At 40.6% G+C, this 23,215-nt stretch overlaps 1 protein-coding gene across 1 annotated transcript in view; it reads right to left on the bottom strand.

The window, feature by feature from the left end:
• Positions 1–23,215, bottom strand: part of LOC127570754 (raftlin-like) — a 75,869-nt gene that overhangs the window by 40,873 nt on the left and 11,781 nt on the right. The window contains exon 3 of the mRNA XM_052016566.1: positions 644–824. Coding sequence (XP_051872526.1) covers positions 644–824 — 181 coding nt within the window. The remainder of the gene's footprint in view (positions 1–643; positions 825–23,215) is intronic.

Raw genomic sequence — 23,215 nt, 5'->3', positions numbered from 1 at the left:
TTTATATCGGCAGATAACTTCTGCCTGTTATGCCTTAAAGTGCAAGTTTGTAATAGCCTGTTGGAAATGAATGAAAGAAATTTTCTCTTTTGAATGTGAGCCCAAGGGTATATTAAGAAAATATCGATTGTATTGCTTTGGTTGCAAGATGAGCAATTATCCATCAGGTTACAGATGTGACCTTAAGTAGGTAATTATAGCTCAATTACATTAGTAACCTTGGGCAATGATCTACCCTGATAACCCTTGACTAGACATTGTTTGTATAATATGGCATGAGAGTCACTTACAATTGAATTAGATAATGTCCTTTCCTTCAACCAAGTTAATTTTTAAAACAGTTGACATAAAGACATTCCATGACAGGAATCTTTCACAAAAACCATTGCATATGTTTGAGTCAATAAATTCAGACTTCATTTAAAAACAAGCGCTTCAAAATTCCACTTGCTTTTTAAATTAGGAACCCATTTTTTTATGATCTGAGTTCCTGTGAAATTTAAACTCTTGAATAAATAACTTAAATAGTTATATTGTTAAATAACTCTTTGTCTACAAAAATAAAGATAAATTTACTATGAAGAAAATCTATTTCAGTAACCCAGAGCCTGTGTTTATCTCCCACTTATTTGGCCAACTTTACCTCACTGCTGCCTTGATCAAAATAGCTCTGAATATTTTCTCTAATGGAGTTTTCTTCTGTCCATCAATGGACTGTATGAAAGGGTGAAAACCAGCCAGTACAAAGCCCTTCTGGTAGAGTTCCTGCAGATGATCAGGAAGATCACGTAAGGAGGAGAGCTTGACTGCAGATGATTCTACCTCTGAAGAGACACAACACAAATGGGAACACAGAGCATTAGAAATCAATGGAATTAACACAAGTCAATCATTCTGGAGCCAAGAATATGGCCAAACACTTTTATTTTAACTAAAATGGATCTCTTCAGCATAGCATTCCAGCAAGTATGTCAGACCCTCAGTGCCATGAAAAATTATTAAGTCTTGTTGCCAGCTGGAAAAGTATTAAATTCAAAATATGAAATATACAAAAGTACATCCAAGGACATAACCTCCCAGTCCATTATTGCTCTGTAATTTTTGGAACATACATTGTGCATTCTGTTAACCAACAGCTGGCAGTTAATTATCATGTCTTAAGGTTGTGGAACTATTGCCAAAACTCACATCAATGTCATAGCGATTCATTACCTTTTCCACAAGAATACAAAGAGGTCTATTTTGCTTATTTGGTTCTCCTCTAACTGTGTACAGTGTGGTACTGAAAATTGACCTGGCTGTGAAAGGTCCTTGTAACTCTATCACTTCTAACACTTGTCTGATGGGACGTTGAGCTATAGAACACCAGTGAAAGATGTACTTGAACTTCTTGAGCCACAGGACATTGCAACAGAGAAGGAAGTTACTTGACTATTCAACTATTCCCATGCATACTGGCTGTTTCCTAGAACAGGGCTGTCCCTCGGATTGTCTTTTAAAACACAAGAAATGCAGCTTCAGCTGAGCTTACATTTATTATTTGTTCGAACTTTCTAGTTCTCCACAAGAATTTGGTACAGGATTGCTTTCAAATCAGATGCTTCTCTGCTGAATAATTAGGCAAACTTCATTTGTACTTTTTTGATGCATGCAGCTTAATTAAGTCAATTTACTTCAGGCTACTTTCTGCAATTGTTGTGGCCCACGAGGGCAAATGAATAAATATCCCAGACCTACTGTATCAGTATGAAATTCCTCTACTCCATTTTTAACATGATCAAGATTGATTGTAGCTAAGGTAATAAAGCCATCTCAGAAAAGCATGTTAAAACAGTAATGGCCTTCTCATTCCCTTTTTTTTTAGCTTGTGCAGAAAGCCAACATCAAACATTCAAATCATTTAAAATTGCTGAGCGCAAAATATTGGAAAAGGTCCGTGGAGACACAAGAGACTGCAGACATTGGAATCTGGAGCAACAAACAATCTGCTGGAGAAACTCAGCAGCATCTGCAGGGGGAAAATAATTGTCAACACTTCTGCAGAAGTTAAAAAAAGGAGTCCTGTAACAGAGCTTTGACCCAAAACATTGACAATTCCTTTCCTCCCACAGACGTTGCTCGACCTGCTGAGTTCTTCCAGCAGGTTGTTTGGAAAAGGTCTATTTTTGCCGACTTTGCAGATTTAATTGCACGCTGGCCATTGTTTGGGTGTGGTGGGTGCCAATGTATTGTCAATTCAGCATGTGGTGCACGTATGAAGCTCACTCATATTGAGCTTCGCCATCAAGAGTGAGATGGTCTGGCATCTCAGTGACTCCCACTGCAGAATTGTTAGATACCAGATGACCCCACAGTTCACACTAACACAGAACCAACCCATGACAGTCATCAGTGCATATACCCCAACCCTGGAAGTTCAGATGGAGCTAAGGAGAACTTTTACTCTGACCTTAAAAAAGTCCTGATCCACTTCCCAAAGGGAGAGAAACTGATCTGCTTTGAAGACTTCAACACTAGAGTGGGAAAGAACACAAAGTTCTGCCAAGGAAAGAATAGGGAAAGCTAATTCCTAACTCCTTCTCCTGACAAGCTGCTTGGAGGACAGTCTTGATGTAATCAACACCCTGTCTCATCAGAGGGACAAGCACAAGACATCATGGTAACACACCCAGTCCAAGCACTGGCATCTGTTAGATTATATCATTGTCCAAGCATAGGGACTGTAAGTATATTCACATCACTCACGCCATGAAGGTATCAATGATCACTGGACTGCCCCCACCTAATAAGTTCAGTTCTTTCCATCAACCAGGCCGCAGAATATCAGCACCAAGTATTTCTGCGAGAACCCCACAGAGTCACACTTATCAGACAACCTGACAACTCCCAGCCAACAGTGTATGGGCTGCCCTGAACTCCAGCAACATCGACACCTGTGAAGAGACTCTTGGCTTTTCTACCAAGAACAAACAGGACTGGTTTGATGAGAATGACCAGGAGATAGAGGAATTGATTAAATGCAAACATGAGGTCTTTCTGGAATGGAAAAGAAACAGATCCAGAGGGGCCAGAAGGCAGACATCCAGGAGAAAACCTCTGATCAGAACCGACAGTGGATGGAAGGAGCTGAGCAACTCATTGACAGCCATGACACGAGTAGGCTCTTCAGCAGTGTCAAGGCTTTTGTCGGATCCGGTTATTTTCAAATCTGCAGGTTCTTTCAGGAGTCCGAGAATGAGTTGAAAACAACTAGGTGCTTCACAAAGTTTTATTGGAAAAGTTTAAAACAAAGAAACAGTCACAGAGCACATGGCACTAGCTTTACTACTAGGAGATAAGCCGATACAAAAGAACTAAAATGAGCGAGAGGGAGGGGGAAGAGACCAAGAGGGTGATTAACAAAAATCGACACCTTTTATACCTGAGATAAGAGGTACTCCTTAGATAACAATAGTCTAATCAGAAAACCTATTAGATACCTGTGGCAAAATCAACCAATGAGAAAACACGTATTCACCTGATGGCTGAACCAATAAGCTAAGAAGCGGTTATACCTTGTACAGACACTTGAGGTGTATTAAACACTATACATGTAAAAATTACCTAAAAGAAAAGATATATATTAAACAGTCAAATCCAACACTATATATGGCCCAAATACCCAAGCCCTACCCCACTGAGGGCTTAGAATGGAGGCAAACTCACTAATGGGCACAGAGGCAGTCAATTCCCACTAGAAGGAACAGATCAAAGAACTTCTCAACCTTAATTGTTCTTGATGTGAGCGCTCTTGGCTCCTTACATCAGCAGCCAAATCGATCCAGCTTTGCAACCTTTCCTGACTGGCAGAAAATCAAAATGGCTATATACCAACTAAAAATAACAAAGTATCAGGAGCAGACAGTATCCCTATTGAAATTCTAAAATTCCATAGCGAAGAGCTTCAGTCATGAATCCACCATCTCTTTGCCCGCATTGGGGAAGAGGAGGATATATCGGCTGCCCCACCTGAGTAAGAAACAAGACAAATCCAACAGTGGAGGGACTGGCTTGCTGTCTGCCACAGGAGAAGTTATCCTCAGGGTCCTTCTAAACAGTGGTTGAGGAGTTGCTCCGTACACAGTAGTGTGGAATCCATCCATTGAGAAGCACAGTGGGTATGATCTTCACAACTTATAGGCCTAAAGGGCTCTTGCCCAGGTGCTGGTAACTGAGATTTGTATAGATGGGTACATGATGGTCAGCATGGACAGGGTAGGCTGAAGGACTTGTTTTCATGCTGTGTGATTCCAGATTGCATAACTCCAAGAGGAATGCAGGCAGCATCATCAACAACCACACATGGCCTTTTTAACATCACTAAAGCCATTGAGTCCATCAACCAGGAGGGATTGCATTGGACTCTCCTCAAATTTGGATGTCCACAGAAATTCATCTCCACATTAGGACAGCATGCAAGCCATGATACCAAACAATGGGTCTACAACAGAGCCATTCTCAGTGAAGATCAGTGTCAGGCAAGGCTGTGTCATTGCCTCAATATTTTACTCAGTCTTTCTTGATGCAAAAAATCTTCTGCAAGAAGCAAAGATGTTATTCAGAACAAATCTGAAACTGTTCAATTATGATGACTGAATTCCATAACTGGGTTCACCACAATAGAGGTGTTGCAATATGCAGACAACTCTTGCAGTTGTGCATGCTCAGAGGCTGAGCTCCAAGGCAATCACAAATAATTCACTGAAAAGTACAAAAGGATTGGTCTTAACACTTAACATCCGTAATACAAGTACCAACCTGCCCCTGGTGTATCATGCTGCCCTCTGACAGTAAAGGTTCATGCAAAGACCCTGGAGAACATGGTCTCACTTCCCATATTTCAGGAGCTGCTTCTTAGTGAAGCTGGACATCAATGATAAAATTCATCACTGCCCTGATTTCAGATTGCAGCATGCCATTGTGCAGAGGGACTTGGGAGTACTTGTGCATGAATCACAAAAGGTTGGTTTGCAGGTACAACAGGTTATCAAGAAGGCAAATGGAATGTTGGCCTTCATTGCTAGAGGGATTGAATTTAAGAGCAGGGAGGTTATGCTGCAACAGTGCAGGGTACTAGTGAGGCCACCCCTGGAGTAATGCATGCAGTTCTGGTCTCCTTACTTGAGGAAAGATATACTGGCTTTGGACGCAGTGCTGAGCAGGTTCACTGGGTTGATTCTAGAGATGAGGGGGTTAGTCTATGAAGAGAGATTGAGTTGCCTGAGTTCTCGCTGGAATTCATAAGAATGAGAGGGGATCTTATAGAAACATATAAAATTATGAAAGGGACTTTGTAAAGCTATAAGAGATGCCAAGAGGCAATACCAACTCAAAATAGAGTCTCTGACCAGCCACCAGTTATGGCAAGGCTTACATGCCATAACAGGCTACAGGATGAAGTCAGGCTGCATAGCTAACAACAGTGCATCCCTTCCTGATGAACTTAATGCACTCCATGCACGTTTTGAACAAAAAGGAAGTGGATTGTCACCATCCACTCTGACAGCCACCAACACAGCTGAACCTGTGATCACAGTGGAGGACGTAAGGTCAGTCTTCCGAAGAGTGAACACTAGGAAAGCACCTGGCCCAGATGGTGTCCTGGGCCGCGTGCTCAGATCTTGTGCTGATCAGCTGGCAGAAGTATTTGCGGACATATTCAACCTCTCCCTGCTTCAATCTCAGGTTCCCTCCTGTTTTAAGAAGACCACTATCATCCTGGTACCAAAGAAAAGCAAGGTAACATGCCTCAATGACTAGCGACCAGTGGCTCTGACATCCACCATCATGAAGTGCTTTGAGAGGTTGGTCATGGCACGCATCAACTCCAGCCTCCCACACAACCTGGACCTATTGCAATTCGCCTATCGCCAAAACAGGTCTACAGCGGATGCCATCTCCCTGGCCCTTCACTCAACTCTGGAGCATCTGGACAGTAAAGACACTTACGTTAGACTATTGCTTATTGACTACAGCTCTGCCTTCAATACAATAATCCCAAGCAAGCTTGTCACCAAACTCCAAGAACTAGGACTCAACATCTCCTTCTGTAACTGGATCCTTGACTTTCTAACAAACAGACCGCAATCAGTGAGGATAGGCAGCAATTCCTCCGGCACGATTATTCTCAACGCTAGCGCACCTCAAAGCTGTGTCCTCAGCCCTCTACTCTACTCCCCATACACTCATGACTGTGTGGCCAGATTCTGCTCTAACTCCATCTACAAGTTTGCAGATGATACCACCGTTGTAGGCCATATCTCAAACAGTGATGAGTCGGAGTACAGGAAGGAGATAGAGAGCTTAGTGGAATGGTGTCATGACAACAACCTTTCCCTCAATGTCAACAAAACTAAAGAGCTGGTCATTGACTTCAGGAAAGGGGGCAGTGTACATACACCTGTCTACATCAATGGTGCTGAGGTCGAGAGGGTTGACAGCTTCAAGTTCCTGGGAGTGAACATCACCAACAACCTGTCCTGGACAAATCACGTGGATGCCATGGCCAAGAAAGCTCACCAGCGCCTCTACTTCCTCAGGAGGCTAAAGAAATTTGGTTTGTCCCCTTTGACTCTCACCAATTTTTACTGATGCACCATAGAAAGTATCCTATCAGGATGTATCACGGCATGGTACGGCAACTGCTCTGCCCAAGACCACAAGAAGCTGCAGAGAGTTGTGGACACAGCCCAGCACATTACGGACACCAGTCTCCCCTCCTTGGACTCTGTCTTTACCTCTCGTTGTCTTGGTGTAGCAGCCAGCGTCAGGTAGAAGATACAGGAGCCTGGGGGCACGTACCACCAGACTTAAGGACAGCTTCTACTCCACAGTGATAAGACTATTGAACAGTTCCCTTATACAATGAGATGGACTATGACTTTATTGCCCTGCACTTTCTCTGTAGCTGTGACACTTTACTCTGTACTGTTATTTCTTGTTTACCTGTACTACATCAATGCACTCTGTACTAACTTAATGTAACTGCACTGTGTAAGGAATTGACCTGTACGATCGGTATGCAAGACAAGTTTTTCACTGTACCTCGGTACAAGTGACAATAATAAACCAATACCAATACCAGATAGAGGCAGGAAAATTGTTTCCACTGGTAGGTGAGACTAGAACTAGGGGACATAGCCTCAAGATTCAGGGACATTTAGGACAGCAATGAGGAGAAACTGCTTTTTCCCAGAGAGTAGTGAATCTGTGGAATTCTTTGCCCAGGGAAGCAGTATATTTAAGACATAGTTAGATAGATTTTTGCACAGTTGGGGAATTAAGGGTTATGGGGAAAAGGCAGGTAGGTGGAGCTGAGTCCACGACCAGATCAGCCATGATCTTATTGAATGGCAGAGCAGGCTTGACGGGCCAGGTAGCCTACTCCTGCTCCCATTTCTTATGTTCTCAGTGCACCTGCACAGCCTGCGATTGACTGAGGAAATTTTTCCAGTGCCACCTCAAGGCACTGGAAAAATATCACTAGTGCCATCTCTACAAAATCTTCCAAATTCACTGGAAGGACAAATACATTATTTCAGTGTCCTCTCTCAAGCTAACATCTTCCGCACTGAACTCCTAGTTACACCCAGCTGGCAACATTGGGCAAGCCACATCATTGGCATACCCAGCACCAGACTTTCAAAACAACTTTTCTGTTCTGAGCTCTGTTATAGGAAGGGACTCCCAGGTTGACCAAGAAAAAGGTTCAAGGTTGTGGTGTTCCTACAAAGAAAAGCAACTTCCTCACAAATCCTGGGAATCTCTGGCCCATAACGTCTCAAGTGGAGAAGAAGCACTTAGGTTGGTATTGAGAACCTTGAGGCCAGGCATAGGGAGCACATAGAGCCCTTGGGTAAATGGCGCAAGGAGCGCACAACCACACAAACTACCTACCTGCCCATCCTGTTTGTCCTTTTTAAGGGATGAAGCTTGCCTTTAAGCAATGAAAGCTGGCTTGAAATGACAATAACCAATGACACAATTGGACCCCATGGTGACGCACTGGCTGGATACAGAAATCATTGAACTGTGTGGGCAGGATGAATTTCATGTGTGCCTTGCACTGGATTGAAAGGTGCAGGTTAATAGTGCTCCTGTTCAGCACTACAATAGAGTCCCCAATACCTGCCAAATATACCAGATCAAATAAGGTTGGCTGATCGGGTATTCTGTGCCACTGAGACGCAGATTTCCTATTTGTCACTTACATCTAATGCAGCAAGTTGAAAAGTTCCAGAGCCATCAACTTGACAGAACACTAAGAAGCAGATTTATGAACAGCAACAGAGACACAAGTTGTAAACACATTTAAATTTATGGAGCCAGACTTAAATGAAAGAGAGTACTGTCATTGTCAATGGCAACAAGTAACATATGAAGGATCTGGTGTGCCAGAAATCAGTAGAGTGAAAGTCTGTGTTTTTGTAAACAAGCTCTTTGTAACATTGCTGTAATATAATAAACCATATTATAGGGATTTTACCAAGCTCCAGATCAGTGCCTTGTGCTCAGAGTGCATTGGAAATTCAGGGCTAGAAATTTAGTCACACAACTCCCAAACAAAAAATATGGCTGTTCTATTAAAAATGAACTTAACCCAGAGTACAGAAAATTTGAGCATATGTCTGGGTGTTTTAGCACTGTGTGAAATTTATCATGTCACTTTTTTGGTGGGATTTTCATTCTCCTAAGCACTTCTTTTAACACACAAAGATCATTTACAGGGAGATATTCAAACTCACTCGTCTGCAAAACAAAAGTTCTCAAGTACTCACAGAACAGCCTGCTTTTAGTAACCCCGTTTCCCTCCAAAACTGTGCTATTTAAAGGGCAATCAGTCATTTTGTATTCCTGGTCCTTACTGAGATTTGTGCCTCCCACAATCTGAAAAATAGCTTCATGTGGTTTGACTGTATTGCCCCTGGAGGTCAGGTCAAAGTCACTCATTTTCCATGATTCTTTCTCTGTGGATCATAATCTTTGCAACTTTGTTGGGAAGGGACTTTCTTACAGAAAAATCAATTGCATGTATTTTGATTTGACTTCCCTTCCTTTTAAGAACATGATATGCACGGGGAGATCTTTCAATTCCTCAAAAATGTTAAATAATGGAAGCTTTGGACAAATTATTTCCAAGTGATCCCATCATGTGCAGAGTTTAAGCATGTGGCCATAGATTATAAAGTAAAGACCATGACAGAAAATACAAAATTTAATTTATTAAGATTAACTCACAACAGCAATTCAAGACAGCACACTTTTTTTCTTTTATCTCCAATAGGAAAGCCTCCCCTTATAACGAAGCTAAACTCAGCAACTCTGTGTAGAAATTTATGGGAGCAATTTTGTACTGAAGCAGTATGTGCAACACATTTGCACCTTCCCTTCATCATAGGATAATGTTGTCACTTTGTATACCTTTGATCTTCCAAGGTTTAACACATTTAATTCATTTGCATTGCAGATGTTTCCACAGTTTTAACACACAGTGGAGAAACCCTAACTGACTCAGAATTTCCATTTGGATGACCAAACTTCCTTGTACTAACTGCCAGACAAAAGCTTTCAGGGTACATTAACACTATATTAACAGAGTATATTAGCACAGTGTGAAGGTGAGAACTTAACCTAAGTAGTCTCACTGCTCATTCCCGCCAGCATCAATTCACTCTTCAAACCCAGATTTGGTATAACATCGTTTAGACTTGCACGAATGTGAAACTTACATGGTTTGAGTATAACAGAACATATCTAACAGGGGGAATTTTCTCAAAGGGGTTTCCACCATTAGCTGTTGTAAATTCAGATGACTTGCTGAAATCTCATTTATGGATCTATCTGAATCATCTGCCGACCTTCTGCTATATTTATAGAACCACCAAAGAAATTTCCAGAACTATTTTCATCGACAAGAGTGAATTAATATTCAAGAGAATATGCAGTGAGAGTATTAAGGTTATATTCCCACCAAATGGCCTTTAGCAGCGAATAACTAATTATACTCACAGAGTCATACAGCACGGAAATCGGCCATTCGGCCCAACAAGTTAGTGCTGACAATCAAGCAGCCATTTGCATTAATCCTACACTAATCCCATTCTATTCTCCCAACATTCCCATCAACTCCCCTCAGAGTCTACCACTCATCCTCACACCAGGGGCCATTCATAGTGGCTAATTAACCTACCAATCTGCACGTCTTTGGGATGTGGGAAGAAACCAGAGCACCCAGAGGAAGCCCACGTGGTCACAGGCAGAACATGCAAACTCCACGCAGACAGCACCAGAGGTTAGGATCGAACTCTAGTCACTGGAGCTATGAGGCAACAGCTCTACTAGCTGTTTCACTGCGCCACCCACCACTACTGTGCCATTCACAAATTGTACTTTCATGAAGACAAAAAATTCATTTGAAGCCTCTGTTGCTACACCTTAGTTGTACGATAAATATATTTTTTCTTCTGCAGAGGAAAAATATGATAAAACTAATAATGGCTAAAATAACAAATTATTTACAATAATGTCTTGGAACTGGTGAAGCTTCTGGTTGGAACCTACTGAATCACAGTTTCATTCTGTATATTCACTGTGTTTCTGATGAGCCAACCAGAGATCCACTGGCCAGCTCTAAAACCACGATTGTTTCTAAATTCTAGAAAACCTTGAATCAATTAACTCTTACTCTGCAGACTCTAACACTAGATAACATTGACAGGAGGCTCAACACTATTGATGGAAACAAGCCAAACAGATGCTACTTATTTCCATAATGTTAATGAATTGCAGTGTGCTTGCTTGAGGATATTTAAAATTTAGAACCACCCTCAAAGCTAAGATTTTGTAAATCAAAGATTTCTTTTACTGTGTCAGGTTAGATTAATTCAACTCATAACAATAGTAATGAAGTTTTTCCTGATATTAACATTACAGGGATCACTGGTGGTAGTGACATTGAGGCTGTGCATTAATATAGAAACAAAATCCAAAATATGATCAATCCCTGAACTATTCCTTTGTGATCCAATATAACGTTAAGGAAAATGTTGTATTTATCCTTGAAAAAAATATAAATCTATACCACAGATTATTTCTATATACATGACGTTATTGTGACTGACTTAAATGGGGCCTTCAATATTCACTAAAACACCTTCATAGCTAATCTGATTTCTTTAAACTGATTTTCTCTTTATGATACAAGAGAATGAAAGTAATACTTGGTCCCCTGATGGAGGGAATGCACAAAAATATAAGGTAAAAGGGTTTTATCCTCTTTGAGTTTAATCAGTTTATTTAATATTTCTCTTTTTAATACTGCTCCTATTTAAAATATGGTATCTTATTTCTAATTATATATTCTGATGTTATGTACTTCTGATCTATCTGCCTGGTAACTGCTGAGGAAAAATACTGATTCAGTATTTCTGCCACTTCACTATTCATACCTGTGATTTTATTCTGTTAGACATCCAGTCAGCCTATCTCCATCCATGCTAAAATTTTTTCATATACTGTATGTGCCTGAAGAATATTTAACTATCTTGTTTTGTGTTCCTTATTAATTTAATTTCAGAGATCCTCTTTCTCATCCTAATTGATTTTCTTCTTACTGTACTCAAGGTACCTTTAATTGTCACTTGCCACACTCCCTCCTATTGTTTGTTGTATTAAATGCATGCTTTGTTTCCCTCAGTTCTTCCTCGAATGATCAATGGTTCATTCTTGTTTTCCTCTGGAACATAGTTCTTTACTGCTTCTTTTGAACATTCATTTAAGTGTCTCCAAATGCTTATCCATATTGTTCACTAATAGATTTTATTTTCCCACAATCTAAAGGCCCGGGTTCACATCCAGCAGCTGTGGAATTTAAATTGTTAATAACCTGTTTTTTTTTAAAGGACTGCTAATTATTACTAATGATGACCACTAAACTACTGGATTGTTGTAAAAACCCACCTGGTTTACTAATATTCTTCATAGGAGAGGGTCTGCCTTCCTAACCTAGTCTGGCTTTAGCCAATATGTGACTCCAGACCCACAGCCATGTGGTTAGTTCTTAAATGTTCTCTGAAATGGCCTGAGAGGCCATTCTGTTCAGGGGCAATTAGGAGTGGGCATTGAGTGTTGGCCTTGCTAGCGATGCCCTGCCCAAAAGATGAAAACAAAATCATCTTAGCTATTTTATCCCCTACCCCCAGCATAAAGGCAGCTGTTCAACCCACCAGGTCCATGCCAGCTCCCAGACATCAATTCCATGAGTCTTATTCCTTCTCTCCTTGTTTCATAACACCCCTGCAAACCTAGTCTCAATTACTCATGCCCATCAATTCCCCTTTGATTCTTTTTGTCATTAATCTAAGGGTAACTGTAACCAGCACATTTATGGGAAGTGGTAGGAAATCGGAACATGTGGAGGAAACTCGTGTTGTCGCAGAGAGAAGATACAAATTGGTTTTGGTATTGGTATTGGTTTATTATTGTCACTTGTACTGAGGTACAATGAAAAGCTTGTCTTACAAACCGATCGTTCAGGTCAATTCATTACACAGTGCAGTTACATTGAGTCAGTACAGAGTGCATTGATGTAGTACAGGTAAAAACAATAACAGTACAGAGTAAAGTGTCACAGCTACAGAGAAAGTGCGGTGCAATAAGGTGCAAGGTCACAACAAACACCTAAGTCATAGATTGAACCCAGATCAAAGTCAAAGTCAAAGTCGAGTTTATTGTCATAAGCACAAGTGCATGTATGCACAGGGGCAATGAAAAGCTTACTTGCAGCAGCATCACAGGCACATAGCATCATATAAGCAGCACTGGAGCTATGAGGCAGCAGCACTAACTGCTGTACCATCATGTCACCTATATTTTTGGGACCCTTGCTTGTGGCTACAGAAGACACAATCTGGCCCCCTTCTTATAGAATCTCCTAACTGATTGTCATATTGAGTGAGAAATTATTTATTATGTTTCTAAATTATTTCCACGATTGCTTTATTAACTTACTAGAGTATTATAAGCTGGTCATGCAACCTCAATGTTAGATCTACTGATAACTTGTATAGAAAGTCAGCACATGATACTAATGTGCAGAAAAAAAGTTTAATATCTTAGTATAATTTCCCTTGAGGAACACCTCCTGCTGTCAAGCACCCTTACCCACTTTTCACAGTGACTGGATAGATCCATGAATAAGTATGGCTTTTGTTATAAAGTTCTGACAAATCAGGTTCCAAGAAATAAGGTCATTCAGTGATTCACATAGTTAGGAAGGAAATGACTGCTGGAATATTATCTTTTAAGTCACCCATTTAAATCATCACTGAAAATGATAGAGAACAAATTAAAGAAATGGGCAATCATAAGATGCCCATCAAAACAATTGAAAGGGTCCATTTCATTGCATCCTTAATAAAATTAATACTCTCTGAAGATTAAGTTTCACATGAATAAAGTTAAATTGATCCACTACTTTATCACTTCCCATTATGTAAACAATTTATTCAATGTGCTATTACTAAGATAACCTTGTCATCTTAAGATGAGACAATAAAGATAAGACAAAATGAATCTCTGTATGGGTAACAGATGGGTTTACTGAGCTTTTGAATTAAAACGAGCTCATAAAAGTAATATAATCACTGGAAAAAGCATCTCCATGTGTCTATAAGATTTATAAGTTACAGAAAAAGGGTGAATTTCCACTTATTTTTCGGACTTTCATGATTCTTCCTTCAGCTATTCTGTACAATAGCAAGAACTCCCAAGCAAGTTTCCCCAACATGCATAGCACCAAAATACCCCTTCTTTGCATTAGTGGCTTCTGCATACCATCTCTCTATAATGTTTGAGTAGTGTTCCAGTATCTTGGGGATACAAATGTAACACCTCTCACACAGGAGATAAATCTTTCATGATATTTCTCACTCACTATTAGTATACAACTTCTTTCTTGATTGTGTGGTTGTGCCTCTTCTTACCAGTGATATTTTGGGCATACTTCCTGTGAATATTCCCCTCTGGTTTGTTTTTAGTTCCCCTTTATTATGTCAGTTTCCCCAACTTAACGTAGTCACACCTCTGAGTCAAATCATCAGGGGGGTGGGGGATGGAGGTGTCAAAACTCCCTGCCAAATTATAACATATAACCTTGCCTGCCAAAGAGGGGTTGCATTACCATCTTTCAGATGAGGTATTATACTGAAGCCTTTTTTAGGTAGCTATAAAAATCAGATATGTCTAATTAAAGACCACGATTTGCTCTTCAATCAATGCCACCAAAACAGATTAAATGGTTGCTAATTTTATTACTATTTTGCTATGTGCACACTGACAGTCACATCTAAGTGAGCATTAAATGTGGGAATTGGAGCAATGCAAGGACTGACAGCGTTGCAAAACACAAAAACACATTTTTCTTCTTGAGCTGATGGGTGTTGTATACTTTTGTAAGTACAGTGTATACAAACTTCTCAAAAATCTTCACAAAATGTGCTTTTCATAAATGCATCTAACCCAGTTGTGCAAGCAGGTGCATCTAAGGGTCAGGAAAGCAAATGGCATGTTGGCCTTTATTGCAGGAGGATTGGAGTTTAGAAATAGTATTGTTACAATTACACAGGTTGCTAGTAAGGCCACATCTGGAGTACTGTGCACAATTTAGGTCTCTTTATTTCAGAAAGTATATACTGGCATTAGGGACAGACCAAAAGAGATTCACTAGGCTAATTCCTGGGATGAGAGGATTGCTCCATACCAAAGAGCTAGAGAAATTGGGTCTATATTCTATGGACTTCAGAAGAATGAGGGGTGATCTTACTGAAATATACAACGTCTTTAGTGGGCTAGACAAGGAAGATGTTGAGATGTTTCCACTAGTGGGAGAATCTCAAACCAGGGGACATTTTTACAAGATAAGACCATAAGACAGAGGAGCAGAATTAGGCCATTCAGCCCTTCGAGTCTGCTCTGCCATCCGATCATGGCTGATTTATTTTTCCCTCTCAACCCCATTCCCCTGCCTTCTCCCAGTAACCTTTGACGCCCTTACTAGTCAAGAACCTATCCGTTTTAAATATACCCAATGACTTGGCCTCCACAGCCATCTCTGTCGCAATGAATTCCGCAGATTCACCACCCTCTGACTAAAAAAATTCCTCCTCATCTCTCTGTAAGATGGTGGTCAATTAAAACTAAGGTACGTATAGTCCCTTCTCACAGAGGCTGGTGAATCTCTGGAATTCTCTAACCCAAAGAGTTGTGGAGGCTGGATCATTGGGGATATTTAAAGAGGAAGTAGATACGTTTTTGAAATCAGGGAATTGAGAGCTATAGAAAACTGGCACACAAATGGAGATGAGGCCTAGGGCAGATCAACCATGATTATATTGAATGGTGGACCAGGCTTGAGTGGCCTACTTCTTCAATTTTCTTAGTTATTTTCATATGTACTGTTGACATTTTTGTTAGGAGAGAATCTTGGCTACTGCCTTTCCACAGATGTTTTGGGTCTACTTGAACAGTGTCTATTTTCAGGGAGTACTGTTTCCACACAGTGTGAAACTCAGGATTGTGGTGACTGGGGAACTTGGTACAGTGAGTGGAAGAGATTCTGGCTGGTTTCTGTTTTGTAAACTAATCAAATAAATAGAGGGAAGGACCCTTCAGACCAGTGGAACATAGATCCTGTGCCAGGTGAGAATGCCAGGACACTTCCCAGGTCCTGGACAGCAACAAGCGCAGGAAATGTCATCAGTTGAAGGAGCCTGAGCTTCAGGCTTGAGGAGCTTGAGCAACAGCTGACATAACTGTTCCATTCTGTGAGGCTAAGTGTATCATGGACAGCAGATTTCAGGAAGTGGTCACACCACAGATCAAGAGTGTGAAGACAGAGACTGGGTAACTGCCAGACAGTCAAAAAAGAGCAGGTGATGAACATCAAAAAAAAACTGCAGATGCTGGAAATCTGAAATAGAAACAGAAAAAGCTCAAAACACTGAGCAGGTCATGCAGCATCTGCAGAAAGGGTGTTGGACCTGAAACGTTAACTCTGTTTATCTTTCCACAGTTCCACAATTGCTAAACAACCGGAGTGTTTCCACCATTTTCTGTTTTCATTAATAAAGAGCAGGCAGTTGGTTTAGGAGAGCATCTTCCAAAAGGAGTAAGGTGCCAGACAATAGGATTGCCAATATACATTAAAGCATATAGAATAAAAGGAGCTGTAGCAGCATGGATACAAAATTAGTTAAATGACAGGAAACAAAGAGATGTGTGCCAGATTGTTTTCCAGACTAGTGAGAAGTGTACAGGGGAGTTTCCCAGAGGCTGGTACTAGGACCAATGCTTTTTGTGGTATATTAATGACTTGGACCTGGGTGTAGACCACACAAGCCTTGGAGAGATGGTGAACTGTGAGGAAGACAGTAAGAGATCTGAAGGAGGTGGTGATATAGGAGGAAGAAATTTACTGCTGAGAAATACAAAGAATGGGAGGAGGAAATATAAACCAGAAGGCACAATTTTAAAAAGGGTCCAAGAACAGAGATTTGGGGGTAAATGTGCATAATTCATTGAAAGTGGCCAGGCAGGTTTATGAAATGGTTAAAAATGTTTATGGGATCCTGGGCTGTATGAAGAAAGTTATAGAACACTCAAACAAGGAAGTTAAGATGAAATGTTATAACATTCTCTGCACCACACTTTAGGACAGAACTGTAGACCTCAGGAGAGTGCATAAGAAACTTACTTGACTGATTTCAGGAATGAGCAACTTCATCTGCATGGACAGACCAGAGGAATTGGAGTCATTTTCCCTGGAGGAGAAGAGGCTGAGAGGGGATCAGGTAGATATGTTTATAATCATGATGGATCTATACAGAGTGGATAGAGAGATACTGTTCCCATTGGTGGAGGGGTTCAAGAATCTGAGGACATGAAATGCAAGTGATGAACAAAAAAAAGTGGATTGAGGAAGATCTTTTTCACAAGGTGAGTGCTTAGGATCTGGAATGTTCTGCCTGCAATGGTATGGAGGCAGAATCAATTGTAGCATTCTAAACATAGGTTTGCCTGCAACTGGAATACTGTGTTCAGCTCAGGCACTAGACAATGGGAAAGTTGTGAAGGCTTTGGGGAGAGTGCAGAAGATATTTACCAAAGTGATGCCAGGGACTTCAGTTATGTGGATAGATTGGAGAAGCTAGGGTTGCACTTCTTGGTAAAGAGAAGGTTGTGAGGATATCTGATAGTATTTAAAACAATGAAGGGCATAAACGGAGGAGACTGCTAAAGAAATGATTCCCATTAATGGAAAGATAACGAACCAGAGAACATAAAACAAAATAATTGGCAAAAGAACCGAAAGTGACATGAGGAATTCTGTTATGAAGCAAATGGTTGGTGTCTAGAACACGCTGCTTGCAAATTCCTGAGAAAATGGTTGAAGCTGGGCTGCTGACAGCATTTAAGAAGTGTTTAGATGAACACTTGAATCATTTGGGCATAAAGGGCTATGGACCAAGTGCTGGGTTAATACAGAAGGGTGACCACTGGTCAGCATGGACAGGTTGGGCCAAATGGCCTGTTTCCATGCTGTACGATCCTATGATTCTAATTGTAACATTTAAAAGGGAGGTGGATAAATATCTGAAAGGAAAAGAGAGGGTGGGGGACTAGATGGATTGTCTTTACACAGAGTACCTGTGGACTTGACAGGCCAAATGGTCTGTAATGTAATCATTCTGTGATTTTGCTCTCGAACCAGTATAGCTTCAGACTGCCGGTGAGGGGGGTGGGAATTTCCCCTGGGGAGCGCAACCAAAATCAAGACCAGAGCACCATTGGTGGCTTCGCTATATAGGGAGGGAGAGGAAAGGTTGAGAGAACAATGCTTACAGGACACCTTAAAGTTCAGGGAGCAAAAAAGGTGTTTCTATGATTGCAGACATAACTACTGGATGTTAAGTTGCCTCACTGGTACCAGGGTCAAAGCTTTCACTGAACTATTCACTGAGCTCAGAGGTTGTAATTCACATCGGTATCAATAGCATTAGGTAGAAAAAAGGCTGAGGTTCTTCAGGCAGATGTTAAAGAATTAGGAATGAGATTACGGAGCAAGACATGAAAGAAGTTATCTCCGGATTACTCCCTGCATCGTGTAGAAATAGAAGTATAGTGCAGATGAATGGATAGCTGGAGAATTGGTGCAGGAGGGAGGGCGTTAGATTCCTGGGAGACTGGGACCAGATCTGGGGAAGGTAGCAGGGCTGGGGTTAGTATTCTCACAGATAGGTTTGCTAGTGTTGTTGGAGAGGGTTTAAATTAGATTGGCAGGGGAAATGGAAACTGAGCAAAGAATCAGAAGACAGTAAAGCAAAACTGGAAAAAGAAAGAAAAAAATCAGTGAAAGAATTTGAAAAGTAGAGATAGGAAAATTGACAAAAATAGACTCTGGCTGTGTTTAATGATACATTGTAAGGAGTAGAGTAAATAAGGTAGATGAGTTGAGGGGCATTGATTGGTAAAGGCATGTATAATGTCATGGTGACGTGTCTTAAAGAGGGCAGAACTGGCAGTTTAATGCTCCTGGCTACAAAACTGTCAGACAAGGTAGAGATGGGAATTACAGGTGGAGGAAGTGACATAATCAGTTAAGGAAACAATCAAAGCCATAAGAAGAGACGATATATCACTTCTTAAATAAGGCTATATGTATTGAATTAAACAACGAAAAAGGGACATTCACGCTTTTGGGAGTGTACTATAGACCTCCAGCAGTCCAAACATGACCAAAGAACAAATGTGTAAGCAAATTTTTAATGTGCAAAAGCATTAGAGCAGTGGGAGATCACAATTATCTTAATATCTACAAGTTTGCAGATGACACCACCACAGTGGGCTGAATCTCAAATAGCAATGGAGTACAGAAAGGAGATAGGGAGCCTAGTGACATGGTGTCATGATGGCAACCTTTCCATCAAGCTTAGCAAAACAAAAGAGCTAGTCATTGACTTCAGGAAGTGGGATGGTGCACATACTCCTGTTTACATTAACGGTGCTGAGGTGAAGCTTGTTGACAGCTTCAGGTTCCTAGGAGTGAACATCGCCAATAGCTTGTCCTGGTCCAACCATGTAGATGCCATGGCCAAGAAAACTCACCAGCGCCTCTACTTCCTCAGGAGGCTAAGGAAATTCGGCATGTTCCAGTTGACCCTTGCCAAATGCACCATAAAAAACATCCTATCCCGCTGCATTATGGCTTGGTACGGCAACTGCTCTTCCCGAGACCACAAGAAACTGCAAAGAGTTGTGGACACAGCTCAGCATATCACAAAAACCAGCCTCCCCTCCATGGAATCTGTCTACACTTCTCACTGCCTCAGTAAAGCAGCCAACATAATCACAGACCCCTCCCAGCCCAGACATTCTCTCTTCACCCCTTCCATCAAGCAGAAGATACAAAAGCCTAAAAGCATGTACCACCGGGCTCAAGGACAGCTTTTATCCCACTGTTGTAAAACTCTTGAAATTACCTCTTACATGATAAGATGGACGCTTGACCTTACAATCTACCTCGTCATGGCCTTGCACCTTATTGTCTGCCTGCACTGCACTTTCTTTGTAACTGTAACACTATATTCTGCATTCTGTTATTGCTTTTCCCTTTCACTACTTTATTGTACTGATGTGATGAAATGATCTGTATGGATGGCATACTAAACAAAGTTTTTCACTGTACCTCAGTACATGAGACAATAATAAATAAATTTAACTTAATTTACCATTAACTGGGATACAGTATAAAAAGTGCAAAGGGCATTGAATTTCTGAATTGTACATATAGACCTTATAGAGATTTATAAGAATATGGGAGGCATAGATAGGATAGGTAGTCAGAGTCCTCTTCCCAGGGCAGGTGAGTCTAGAACTGGAGGACACAGTTTTAAGGTGAGAAATTTAAAGGAGATCTGAGGGGTGACTTTTTCCCACAGAGGGTGGTGAACATATGGAACGAGCTGCCAGAGATGGTGGTGGAGGCAAATACAATGACAACATGTAAAAGACATTAGATCAGGTGCATAAATAAGAAAGGCATAGAGGGATACGGGCCAAATGCAGGCAAATGGGATTAGCGTAGGTAGGCTTCATGGTTGGCAAGGATGAGGTGAGGCGAAGGGCCTGTTTCTGTGTTGTACAGCTCTATGAGAACTAGTTTAACTATTATGTAGCAAGTCCAATAAGAAGAGGTGATTCTTTTAGGGAATGAAGTTGGGGAGGTGGATGAAATATCAGTGGGAGAGCATTTTTGTGATGGTGATCATAATTCAGTTAGCTTTAGCATAATTAGAGAGGGGGACAATGATAAAAGTGTGGTAAAGGTTTTAAATTGGAGTCAGCAATCTTTCTAGACTGAGAAGTGATTTAACAACAGTTACTGGAAACAGTTATCTGAAGAGTCTCAAAGCCATAAGAAGCTTCAGTGAAGCAGATTCAAGGAGATCAGAGTAAATGTGCTCCCACAAACAGAAAGGGTGTGTTACAAATTAGGTTACTATTGGTGAATGTCCCTTTAAGACATTGCACAGTAGTTTGTGTGTGTGTGTGTGTGTGTGTGTGTGTGTGTGTGTGTGTGTGTGTGTGTGTGTGTGTGTGTGTGTGTGTGTGTGTGTGTGTAGCGTGATTACAACAACAACAGGAGATAAGGACGTGATGACGTTTTTGGAGCAGTCGGAGTCAAAGAGAGAGACACACAGCTTGCTGGTCTCTGTACTGATGGATGAAAAACAATGACTGTGTCTGTCACTACAATCCATGTATGGATTTTTGGAATAATCCAGTGGAGTCCACTTTGTCGTTAACCTGGTAGAAGGAAACAGGTGTTTGTGTGGACAGCCACGTCACGAATGCCTTTCAGGGTGGCAGATACTTTGGAACAAAGGAATGGAGATCATCAGTGACTGAGGTGTCGTATGGGTTCCATTGTGGAACATTTGGATTTCGTAATTACTCTCTATTTTCTCTCTGCATTTCCTCTTCAGTCAATGGTGGTTTTGCAGAAGCCTTTGCTCACATTTCACCTTACGGCTTGCTGAACTGAACTTTGAGAACTATTCCTGGACTTGGAGTTTGGGAATTTGCCACACACACACTTTGAGTTTAGTTTTTGGGGTTAATGTTTAAGATCTAACATTTTTACTTCTAACATCCTAACATAATTTTACTTTTATTTTTCTTATTATCATGTTTTCTTATTATCATAACACTTATACATGACTCGGTGTGTTTCTTTTGTTGCTGGTACGTGACAGGTGGGACTGCTAAATCCAGAGTCTCCTGGATGAAAAGATGCAAAGAGAGTAGGATAAGGCAAAAAAAGCAGACACCAAGAACAAAAAGAACGACACTCTGAGCTCAATACAGCAGAAAGCATAGAAGTGAAATTAAAAGGGAAATTCCAAAAACAAAGAGAGGTTGGAAAAAGAAATTGGAAAGTAAAATCAAAGGAAATCCGAAGAGGTTTTATAAGAATATAGAGAACAAGGACGAAAGAGTGGAACCTATATGTCTAAAGGTAAAGTAAGCCCTGCGTGGAGGCAAAAGATGTGGTGAGGTTCTTAATAAATATTTTTGCCAAAGGAGGAGGTGATACTGATATTATTGTGAAAAACGAGGTGCAGGTGTTGGGTGGGATAAACATATTAATAGAGAAAGTATTATGGCGTTTAACGTCTTTGAAAATGGATAAATCACCAGATTTGGATGCAATGCATCCCAGGTTGTTACAAGTCAGTTAGTGTCACTTCAGTTGTTAGTAAATTATTGGAATCTATCTAAAGGGGCTGTATAAGCTTTCATTTTGAAAGGCATAGATTAATCAGGAACAGTCAGAATGAACTTGCCAAAGGAAATTGCTACTTGACTGACGATGGAATATTTTGAGGAGGTAACAAGGAGGGTCGACGAGGTCAGTGCATTTCATGTAGTCGTCATGAATTTTAGCAAGACTTTTGACATGGTCCTGTATAACAGCCTGATCAGAAAAATACAAGCCAGTAGGATCCAAGAGAATGTAGCAAATAGGATCCAGAAGTGGGAATTGGCTCTGTGGCAGGAAGCAAAGGGTCATAGTTGACAGGTGTTTTTGTGACTAGAAGGAAGGCTGTTACCAGTAAGGTTCCACAGGGCTCAGACCATTGCTTTTTATGACGTATAATAATTATTTGCAGGCGGCATGATAAATGTAGGCGACATGATAAATAAGTTTGCATGTGAAGCAAAAATTGGCAGTGTGGTTCACAGCGAGGAAGAAAACTTCAGAATGCAAAAAACTATAGATGGTCTAGCCAGAGATTGTGAAAGGTGTTAAGCAAATACATGGATTTCTAATTTTTGTTCCTGTTGTTTTCTCTCTTCTTTTTGACCCTCACTACATTTCCTTGCAAAAGTATGGCTCTTTCAACTCTGATATGTAGCCCAACTCATAAAAAGATGAACTTTGAAAGTGCATTAAATAAAAAAACTGTATTAAAATGGAGGATTATCAATTTTAACATAAATTGCAGGAATAAAACTGTTTGTTTGTGGTGCCAGTAACATTTTTCAAGAGATGTTATGTTTCAACCCTGTTTTCCATAGCTGCAAAGCATGTAGGAATGGAGGAATGGTTAGCAACTACAAGTTCTCAACAACATTCAGACACCTTAAATCAAACAATTTAATGATAAAATTTTGCTCCTGACAGGATTTTCATCCTGCTGAGGGGTTTTCTGATAATTACTGACAGCTCTTCATGAAATAAAGTAAATCTTGCTCAAGCAAGGTCATAAAATATCATGAACTCAACTGAAACTATAGCTTCATCTCAAACTGAGTCAGAAGTTCCATTTATGTTATTAAAACAAGACGTAAAAAAGCTACACTCATTTGGTTCTGGTAATTACCCTGATCAATGCAGGGTAGTAGTAGATCAACAGGTTTCACAGCAGGAGATTTTGACATTCCCATCACCTTATCCTGGCTGTTTTTTCCCACCTTCCCACTGGATAATTATCAGAAGGTACACAGTAAGTGAGGAATAATGATACATTAGTAAAGACGGAGGAGGAAAATTGGCACCAATAGTACCAAATCAGCATGAAACATTTATTAAAAAGTTTTCACAAAATCCATTGGA

Source organism: Pristis pectinata, chromosome 5 (assembly GCF_009764475.1).
Source record: "Pristis pectinata isolate sPriPec2 chromosome 5, sPriPec2.1.pri, whole genome shotgun sequence".
NCBI classification, from domain to species: Eukaryota; Metazoa; Chordata; class Chondrichthyes; order Rhinopristiformes; family Pristidae; genus Pristis; species Pristis pectinata.
The sequence above is the reverse complement of the archived record's forward strand: the minus strand, read 5'-3'. Positions and strand labels throughout refer to the sequence as shown.